Raw genomic sequence first — 11,523 nt, forward strand, 5'->3', positions numbered from 1 at the left:
AAGAGAGAAAAATATGGTAAAAGGTGGAAGAAACGAAGAGGCTAAACAAGTGAAGAATTTACAATAGAGGGGGGACTCATGTAGATCACAGGCACAGAACCACCCTATGAAAGAAAAGTCTAAGGAAGATAACAAAATAAACTCATGAAGAAAAAGAAAGGGGGAAGAAAAGTAGCCAAAGCTTAGAGAAAACGTGAATAAAGAGGGAATGAAAGAGGGTAGTCAGAGAGAAAATGGGATAGGCGAAAGAAAATAAGCAGAAAAACTCATGAATAAACAAGGGAAAGAAAAAGGACAGTCACAGCTTAGAGAAAACGAGAAGACATGAGGGGAGAAAGAGTTGCCACGCTGAGAGGGGAGAAAATGGTCACAGCTTTGAGAAAACGAGAAGGAAGAGGAGGAAAAAGAAAAAGGACAGTCACAGCTTAGAGAAAACGAGAAGAGAGAGGGGGGAACATAGTAGTCAAAGCTGAGAGGGGAAAAATAGTTACTGCTTAGAGAAAATGAGATGAAAGAGGGAAAAAAGAAAGAGGGGGGGGGGTCACACCTTAGAGAAAATGGGATACGGAAAAAGGAAAATGGAGAAGGCAACATCATGGGGGAGTCAGGTAGACCCTAAATAGAGGACCGCCGCCAGAGACACCATTCCTATTAGCCCCGTCCACCGTAGACTAGAGGCTGAGTTGCAGTAGGAGAAGTCACAGGAGCAGACCCGGCGGATGAGGACCCGGGTGGTGTAGGTCTCGCACGTGTTGGTCATGATGGTGTCGTTGGTGGCGCAGTTTCGGTGGAAGCTCTCCATCTCCCCTGGGGGAAGAAAGGAGAGGGGTAGATTATAGGGAGGCTTCCTAGCACCTCTTCCTTAGCGATTTATTTTGCATATTGCGATTTTAATATTTTCTGGCATCTTTTTTTTTTTTTTTTTACCTCGTTTTAATATGGACTGGAGCAAATAAGAGAATCATGAGCGTCATGCACGGAATGAGTCGCTAAGGAAAAGACGTTAGGGAATCGTCAACACAGCTTAAGTACGATCTATGGGCCACACAGGCAATTCTATCCCCTTTAGATGACCGGGCTTAATATTACGAGAGAGAGAGAGAGAGAGAGAGAGAGAGAGAGAGAGAGAGAGAGAGAGAGAGAGAGAGAGAGAGAGAGAGAGAGAGAGAGAGAGAGTAAAACATATATACCAATCTGTTGACTACCACTACAAAATATATCAATATGATAAATAAAGCTTAGTCCAGAGAGAGAGACAGACAGAGGGAGAATCACCATGCATACGTAATGTGCTGCCAGCTTGCAAGAACAGCACTTTGCCTGAATAATCAAAGGGAGAAAATCAATGAAGGTTTATCAGTAATTTATCTGCATGAAGTAACATTATTATTATTTTTTATCGGTATTTCATTTATATATTTAATTTATCTCAGTACCTTTTCGTTATCTTTTTTTATTGCAATTACTTTATAAAGTTTGCTTTTCAGCTACCTGTAAAAATGTTTTTTTTTTAGAAATTCGTCGGATTTGTATTACGTACCTATTCTATCTATCTACAGTCAGACGCCTTAATCCCGTAAAGGGTGGCCACAAAAAAATCGCCTCCATGTCCCCCTGGCCCCGCCATTACGCTGCCCATCCTCCAACTCACACTCCCTCTCTCATATACCTCTCCACTCCATCCCTCCATCTCATACTTGATCTCCCTCCCTGTCGCCCTGTCCTTTGCCATTACGCTGCCCCCCCCCCCAACTCACATAGCCCCTCTCTCATATACCTCTCTACTCCATCCCTCCATCTCATCCTCGGTCTACTCTTTATTCTTTATTTCACTTCTCTCTCCCCCTCTCTCTCTCTCTCTCTCTCTCTCTTAATTAATTAATGATAAAATTGTCCCTGAAACTGTTTGTCAGAAATTCACTAAATTTCGTGTAAAAGTTCCTGGTCATGTTAACGCGTCCTGGTGCAGGTGAGGGCAAAAGTGGTCAATTTTTGAAGTCACAGATCAAGGAAGGTCAAGGAAGGTAAAGGATGGTCAAGGTAAGACAAGGTAGGTCAAGGCAGGTAAAGGAAGGCCAGGGCAGGTCAAGGTAAAACTTTCTACACTGTTGACACTAGACTGTTGAAGAGGTTGTAGTTAAGTTTTATTGTTTTCGTTAATTTTCATCACTATATTTGAAAGTTTATTTTTCTACTTAAACACACACACACATACACACACACACACACACACACACACACACACACACACACACACACACACACACACACACACACACACACGTCATGTGTGTGTGACCTGTAATATATATGTACCATGTATGTACCCTCGCCACATTCCCTGTATGCATCTAGTCTGTTATAATAGCCAAGTATACGTATGTACGTATATATGTATGTATGTGTATGTCTTGCATCACACGTGTCATCTATGTATCATGTATGTATCCTCCTTGTATCCAACAACAAGAGTCCTCGGTGCGGGTGTATGTATGTGCTTATGTATGTATGTATTTGTTATGTATGTATGCATCCGTGTAAGTGTAGCCTTCCCAGCGGACTCCCACCCATTACCCTAATATGCTCAGCGTGATATACCCCACGCTAGGGACGCTGCCTACTGACGCTGATATACTGACATACTTACCCTAATATACTGACCTACTTACGCTGATATACTAATATACTAACTTACTCTGATATACTAATCTACTTACTTACTATGATATACTAACCTACTTACGCCCACACTTGTTTGTTTACTTACTTGGGGATATGCTTACTCTGAAGCCATTTACTTACTCTGAAATACTTACATACTTACAGTGAAATACTAACATACTTACTTCCACTGATATACTAACATACATACTCTGATATACTGACATACTTACTGATATACTTACCTACTTACACTGATATACTAACCAACTTACGTTGATATACTAACCTACTTACGAGAAGACATGCTTATCCCACTCCAAACCTACTTCCTTAGTCTGATATACTGTACTAACATACTTACTTACACTTATATACTAACCTATTTACTGATATACTAACATAGTGATATACCTACCTATTTACAATGATGTACAAACCTACTTACTCTGATATACTAACATACTGATATACTGTACTTACCTACTTACACTAATATAATGACCTACTTACTCTGATATACTAACCTACATACACCGATATACTAACAGACTTGCTCTGATATACTAACATACTGTACTTACAAAATATACTTACCTACCTACACTGGTATACTAACCTACTTACTATGATATACTAGCCTACTTACACTGTTATACAAACCTATTTACTCCCTGGCTTATTGGTTTACTTACGAGAAGGCATACTTACTCTGAACTCGGAACCTACTTCCTTCCTCTGATATACTAACATATGTATTTACTCTGATGTACTAACATACTTTCTTACTGATATACTTACCTACTTACACCGATATACTAACCCACTTAAACTGACATACTAACCTACTTACATAGTAATATACTAGCATACACCCAGACTTACTGCCACACACTGATCTATTTACACAGTGCCCTACTTACACCAATATACTCACTGACTTACTCGAAGGCTTGTCTGTCTACTTACCAGTGGGCCTACTTACCCCAATACACTAACTCATTTTGAGACCTACTTACAGTACTTACCAATCTACTTAAGCTTACTTACGTATCCACTCTACAGTAGGCTGTTCTTCATTCTCAGAACTTACTTGTATACCTACGTACAGATATTTATTCGTATTTCCCTTACCTACTAACCTGCTTCACCATCATCATCATCATCATCATCACCAACATTATTATCAACAACATTATCATCACCAACATTATCATCATCATCATCACCATCACCACCATCACCACCACCACCACCATCATCATCATCATCATCATCACCATTCTAAACAGGACGATAACCTCTCATTTTTCTTCACTCTGGCCTATTACCTGTTAGCCTGTTCCATCCAGTCCCAGCAAATCTGCAAAAACATCTCCCCATCTCGTCCTCTGTCAGCCTGTTTCTCTCACTCAATCTCTTCATCTTGTTCTCTGTCTGCCTCTTCCTCTCACTCTATCTCTCCATCTAGTCCTCTGTCTGCCTCTTCCTCTCACTCCATCTCTCCATCATGTTCTCTGTCTGCCTCTTCCTCTCACTCTATCTCTCCATCATGTTCTCTGTCTGCCTCGTCCTCTCACTCCATCTCTCCATCTCTGTTTGCCTTTTCTTCTCACTCTACCTCTCCTTATTCTTTGCCTCTTCCTCTTGCTCCATCTCTTCATCTTTTTCTCTGCCTCTTCCTCTCACTCCATCTCTCCGTCTTGTTCTCTGTCTGCCTCTTCCTCTCATTCCATCTCTCCATCTTGTTCTCTGCCCCTTTGTTTCACTCTGTCTCTTCATCTCGGCCCGTGTCTGCCTCGTCCTCTCACTCCATCTCTGGGCTGCCACTCAGTTACCCTGGCTGTCCATCTGTTCTACGAAGGACGTGACCTGCCCACATCCATTTATGCTTTTGGATTGTACTGATTATGTCCTCTACTCTCCTCTATTCCCTTATCCACGAAGTTCTCTCTTTATCTCCATTTCATCCTTAATATAACCCTTCCCTTTCCCCTCTTAGAACCCTCCCTCTTCCCCTCTTAGAACCCTCCCTCTTCCCCTCTTAGAACTCTCCCTCTTCCCCTCTTAGAACCCCTCTCTTCCCTTCTTAGAATCCCCCCTTTCCCCTCTTAGAACCTTCCCTCTTTCCCCCTTAGAATCCTTCCTCTTCCCCTCTTAGAACCCTCCCTCTTCCCCTCTTACCACTCCTAAATTAATTCCCTCTCATTAACCAAAATAAAAAATGAATAAAAAAGTATTCAAAATGAGGGCTTTAAAATCTCAAACTACTGTGGTAAAAGACGAATTTGGAAAGTTTCAATACTTTATCCATGAGGTGTAATAAAGGTGAATTTGTTACCTTTACTCATTCAACATTTATTAGAGATTACTTTTTGGAGTATTATACTTCTCATTCTACTTTTTCTTCGTCATTATTATCATCATCATCCTCTTTCTTCTTCATTATTATTATTATTATTATTATTATTAGTAGTAGTAGTAGTAGTAGTAGCAGTAGTAGTAGCAGCAGTAGTAGCAGTAGTAGTAGTAGTAGTAGTAATATTATTATTATTATTATTATTATTATTATTATTATTATTATTATTATCTTTTGTAGTAGTAGTAGTAGTTGTTGTTGTAGTACTAGTAGTAGTAGTAGTGGTGATGGTGGTAGTAGTAGTAGTAGCAGCAGCAGTAGTAGTAGTAGTAGTAGTAGTGGTAGTAGTAGTAGTACGAGTAGTAGAAGTAGTAGCAGTTGCAGCAATAGTAACAACAGCAGTATTTCAATTATCATTATTATCATTACATTTACCACACAGTCTTCAATAACCAACTCTTGTCCTATAATAAAAAAGTACAGAATTAAAAACCAAATCCAGACCACTTCACCATTTTTCGAGCGGCATATAAGAAAAGAAAATTTACGCCCACTGCTCCTTCACGCATTTTTCAAGTTTTTCAATACACCATAAACTTGAAGCGAGCGTGGTTAATTACACTCATAACTCGAAAAAGGCCCCCCAAAGAGAGAGAGAGAGAGAGAGAGAAAGAGAGAATCCCTTGTGTGAGAAATTAGAGCTAGCTTACTCTCACCATTAATATCGTAGACGGTCACCGATTCAGAGAGAGAGAGAGAGAGAGAGAAAGAGAAAGAGAATCCCTTGTGTGAGAACTTAGAGCTAGCTTACACTCTCACCATTAATATCGTAGACGGTCACCGATTCAGAGAGAGAGAGAGAGAGAGAGAGAGAGAAAGAGAGAATCCAGTGTGTGAGAAATTAGAGCTAGCTTCCACTCTCACCATTAATATCGTAGACGGCCACCGATTCAGAGAGAGAGAGAGAGAGAGAGAGAGAGAGAGAGAGGTAATCCAGTGTGAGAGAAATTAGAGCTAGCTTCCACTCTCACCATTAATATCGTAGACGGTCACCGATTCAGAGAGAGAGAGAGAGAGAGAGGTAATCCAGTGTGTGAGAAATTAGAGCTAGCTTCCACTCTCACCATTAATATCGTAGACGGTCACCGATTCACAGCCCAAGTCGCAGGATCCGGACTCGATCTGCTCCTCAGTGAAGTTGGCGTCCATGCAGCCGTCTATCCTCGAGCTGTTGCTTCGAGGAGAGTAGCTGCAGAGGAAACACTCCACGCTGAGGCCTGGAGGGCCAGGAAAAGGAGGAAAATCAGCTTGGAAAATGGGGCAGGGAAATTGAGTAGGAAATCAGGAAAAATGTGATGATGATGATGATGATGATGATGATGATGGTGATTTGTGGAGAGTAGCTGCAAAGGAAACAATCCACGCTGAGGCCTGGAGGGGCAGGAAACTGAGAAAATCAGGCAGGAAAATTGGGTAGGGAAACTGAGTAGGAAATCAGGAAAAATATGATGATGATGATTATTTGGGGGAAGTTGCTGTAGAAGAAATACTCCACACTGAGGCCTGAGGGGGAAGAAATTGAGGAAAATCAGGTAGGAAATTTGGGTAGGAAATCAGGAAAATATGGGAAGAAAATTTGGCAGGAAATCAGGAAAATATGGTAAGAAAATTGGGTAGGAAATCAGGAAAAATGTGGTGAGGATGATTATGATGATGATGATTCGAGGAAAGTAATGAAGATAATGTAGTAAGAAAATTAGGTAAGACATCAGGTAAAATGTGGCGATGATGATGATGATGATGATGAGGTGCTGCTTGAAGACGATTTGCAATATAAGAAATACTCCAATCTTAGTCCTGTGCGAAGAAAATAAGGAAAATAAGGTGGGAAAATTGGGTAGAACATCAGGAATAATGTGGTGGTGGTGGTGGTGGTGGGAACTTGTTTGGAGGCGAGCAGCTGTATAAGAAACATTCCAGTCTTAGCCCTGCGTGAGTAAAACAAGAAAAACCAATAAGAAATTAACACAGGAAAAAATATAACACAAAACTAAAATAGAAACGAATGATATTAAGTTTTGCGTCAAAGTGAGTGCAGTATCTTATTACGACACACACTACGTTTAGTCTTGTGTGAGGAAAATACGAAAAATCGGATAGGAAAATGGGGAAATGTGGCAGGAAAATCGATAATATGACACTAAAACTGATACGACTAATGTGAACTACATTATTGCTTAAGGACGAGTAACAGCGTAGAAAAAATATGAAAATTACATGGGAAAATAGGAAAATAAGGCGACATAAAAACATAAAGATAACACATGCAAACAGGTAATGGGTAAGAAAATGTACTCCAGAGCTTCACCTGTAGGAAAAACAAGGAAAATCGTATTGTGATCTTGATTTCTGTAATACTGAGCTGAAAACGTGTGGGTTTCGTCAGGGGTTACCCTTTACCATCTGAGCCAAATTTGGTTAAAATCGGATGGATATCACTCATAAAATCAAAACCGAAATTATTCTCACGGCCGCCATGAAAATAGTTCCAGTCTTTTGATAAAAGTTTCGGCCTTGCTGAAACGCAGAGTTTTTTCACAAACACTAACCAAAATCGGTGTAACTGTTTATTAACTGTACACGATAAATTTCTCTAGATATGAGATTGATCAGAGAAACACCAGGGTTACAAGGCAACCTAAAAATTGACTTCTCATTGTAACCTAGATATTTTGCTTATTGGTTTGAAAATTAGCAAGTGTCGTCAAGGGCTTGCCCGCAACACCTCCACCAATTTTGGTTACGATCGTATATAAAGTGTTTGATATCTCATGGCCTGAACTATTCTCACTTCCATCGTGAGAACAGTTCCGACCCTGTAAGAATAGTTCTGGCCATGCTAAGAAGAGTATTTTTTTTTCCCCCGATTTTAACCAAATTTTGTGTAACGCTTCTGGGATGGTTCATGAAAAACTAAGGTAGGTCTGAGCAGGATAGATCAAATATCAAGGTTACAAGGGAAGCTCAAAGTTGGTGTTTCGTCATGACCTTAATTTCTGACCAACAAATTTTTAACACACACACACACACACACACACACACGAGCCAATGTTACGCCTTGTCGGGTCAGGGTGGGGAAAGGCTAACATGTTTGCTATATTCGGACGACACAATAAACCCCAATACCTTACACTGCTTCTTCTCACACTGCCACAGGTTACCCACACACACACACACACACACACACACACACACACACACACACACACACACACACCCATCCCCCCCACACACTCCCCCAACCCCCCCCACACACACATTCCCCCATCCCTCACCCACACCCACTCTCCCCACTCCCATCCCCACCCCCACTCCTACCCTAACCCCCACCCCTAGTCCTCCACTTTCACATCCTCCTCACTATCCCCCATCCCCACCTCACACAATATAAAAACTGCCTTCGTCTAAACAGCAGTTTCACCCCTTGCCCAGATAATCACAAGGCTCAGTGTAAATGTAAACTGCTGGTCGAGAAAGCCGGGCCCTTTACCTCGTTGCAAAGGACAAAGGGAGGAATTAATCGCCTGACAGAGAAAAGGAGATTTCGCCTTCTGCAACACACGCAAGGCTCTGCAACACACGCCCAGGTTGCACGGGTTTATTTCTCCTTAGAGCTTGGGGATTAAAAGCGAAGGTTAGAATGATTTAGAATAATAGATGTACACAATAATAAACACATTGATTTACTGCATGGCGTGTCTAGTGCCGGAGTAGGAGCCTTCTTGCGGTGGCACAAATATGTCTACATTTCTTTCACACTAACCTGGCCCAGATTTTCGTTCTATCGTAGCTTTTTTCACGAAGGTTAATGGTTGGAAAGGACAATAATACGAATTTACATCCTTTCCACAAAACATTTTCTTGACTAGCATCATAATCTTGTGTTAATATGTTGTTACAATATGGAATTCAAGATGGAGAGATGGCAATTTTAGGCCACGTTGGAGTAAAACGAGTATACAGTAGTTGGCTCTGCTGCTTGGTTATAAAAACATACCTCCTCTCCCCCTCTCCATGCCCACCGAAAGGAGGACGGTGGACTGCAAGAGGAGGGAAACTTAAGCCTGCAGTCCACCGGGTTCACGTTCAGATAAGCCTGGGGTTTCAGCTACTACAATTGCCAGGATTAGGGGATTATACGAAGGGGTAAGAATATTCTAATTTCTTCTTAATAATTTAGCAACTTAAACACGGTGGCGCGTCTCCTTGGTTGCTAATTCTTACTGCTGTTAGACAGTAAGATCCATGTAATAAAGAAAGAATTACCGAAACCTATATATAATTCGGTGATTCGCTGGGACTGGATGGAACAGGCTGAGAGGAAAAAATATATGGGAGAGGCCTTTGTTCTGCATTAGTCTGACTCAGCCTGATGATGATGATGATGATGATGATGACGATGATGATGATGATGATGATGATGATAATGATGATGATGATGATGATGGTGATGATGATGATGATGATGATGATGATGGTCATGGTGATAATGATGAAGGTGATGATGATGATGATAATGATGATGATGATGATGACACTGATGGTGATGATGATGACATTGTTGATGATGATGATATCGATGATGATGGTGATAATGATGATGATAATGATGATGATGACGTTCATTTTCTTTTGCTACTAAAAGACGATTTCGAAGTAATTGTGCTGAGTCTTAAAGGAGCTTCGTACGGTTGTGTGTGTGTGTGTGTGTGTGTGTGTGTGTGTGTGTGTGTGTGTGTGTGTGTGTGTGTGTGTGTGTGTGTGTGTGCGTCTGCGTCAGTTTGTACGTCTGTGTGTGCTCACCTGTCTGTGTGCGTGTGCTGAGGCAAAATGCAGCTTAGTAATGAGTTGCAAATGTCAATTATCCGCTTCAGTTCTTTGCAACGCGGGGTCACAAGCAAGAAGGCAAATAATTAAGTCACTGAGTATATTTGGCAGCTTGATCATGTGACGTGGTGTGTGTGCCGAGAGAGAGGGAGAAAAGAAAGTGGGTCTTCTTTCTCTTAATCTGGGTTATAGGGAATGAGAGAGAGAGAGAGAGAGAGAGAGAGAGAGAGAGAGAGAGAGAGAGAGAGAGAGAGAGAGAGACCACATCCAAGGTACAAACGTGGACTAAAAACGGTCCCCTAATATTTGACCTCCGCCCTTTCTCACTTTCCTCTGCTGGCTAATATTGCTAAGCTGAGAGAGGCTTGGTATAATGCTCTGCACATAGAGATAAAATTCGCCTAATATTTCACCTCTGCTTCTCACTTTCCTCTGCTGGCTAGGATGAGGGAGACTTGGTTGAGAGGCCATCATTAAGGTCAGAGGAGTCAAAACAAGGGCATATAAGGTCGAAGGGCAATGTAAGGTTACGTTCATTATCCTTTCCTTGTCCTTAATGTCCTCTGAGCCGGGGAGAAAATGGATCTGCCACGGACTTTCTGCAGGGGAACTGATGATAGGTGGGAGAGACAAGGCTACGCCTGCCCAGAGTTGTATCCAAATTCGTCACTGGGAATGCTTCATACAAAAATACAAGAAAATGCACACACACACACACACACACACACACACACACACACACACACACACACACACACACACACACACTCACACACACACACACACACATACACACACACTCACGCTGCAGAAACAAACATAGCGAATTCAAATAAACTCAGAGCAGCGGGAAACGCATTACAAATAGAGGGGAGTGGCGGCATTTTTAAACTCATACTGTCTACACACGTTCTTATCCACACACAAAAACAAAAAGAAAGAAAGGAAAAGTAGCTAATTCAAACAAGCTCAGAGCACTTGGGAACGTACAACAAACAGAGGTGAGAGGTGACATCGTTAATGCACTGGACACCGTCAAAAAATTACAATATATTCGTCTGGTGGAATACAAAACGCATATAAACGAGAAAAAATGCAGGAAAAGCACATAAAACTCAGAAAGACAGGGAACGTACAGCATCAGGAGGTGAGAGGTGGCGTCGCAAAGCACAGGCCATCATCAAAAAAATATTCTAGTCATAATAAATTCGGCTGGTGGTATAAAAACACACACATAAAAAGGAGAAAAAATACAAGAAAATCACATAAAACTCTGAAAGACGGGGGACATACGACATAACAGAGGTAAGAGGTGGCATCGTAGCTCTGGTCATCACTAAATATTCTAGTTATAATAAATTCGTCTGGCGGTAAAAAAAAAAAAAAAAAAAAAAAAACGAGAAAAAATGCAGGAAAATCATATAAAACTCAGAAAGGCAGGGAACGTAGGGCATCGAGAGGTGAGAGGTGGCATTGTAAAGCACTAGGCATTATCAAAAAATATTCTAGCTTTAATAAATTCGTCTGGTGGGATAACAAAAAAACCCTTAAAAACGAGAAAAAATGCAGGAAGATCACATAAAACTCAGAAAGACGGGGAACATACGACATAACAG

At 41.2% G+C, this 11,523-nt stretch overlaps 1 protein-coding gene across 1 annotated transcript in view; it reads right to left on the bottom strand.

The window, feature by feature from the left end:
- Nucleotides 1–604: 604 nt before the first annotated feature.
- Nucleotides 605–11,523, bottom strand: part of LOC145418697 (uncharacterized) — a 13,348-nt gene continuing 2,429 nt past the window's right edge. Inside the window, exons 2-3 of the mRNA XM_080287037.1 lie at nucleotides 6,145–6,297; nucleotides 605–807 (exon numbers count right to left, since the gene is read on the bottom strand). Of these exons, the coding sequence (XP_080143163.1) occupies nucleotides 605–807; nucleotides 6,145–6,297 (356 nt within the window). The remainder of the gene's footprint in view (nucleotides 808–6,144; nucleotides 6,298–11,523) is intronic.

The sequence above is a fragment of the Coenobita brevimanus genome, chromosome 116 (assembly GCF_032717465.1).
Source record: "Coenobita brevimanus isolate Jiangsu-jjx chromosome 116, ASM3271746v2, whole genome shotgun sequence".
Classification (NCBI taxonomy): Eukaryota; Metazoa; Arthropoda; class Malacostraca; order Decapoda; family Coenobitidae; genus Coenobita; species Coenobita brevimanus.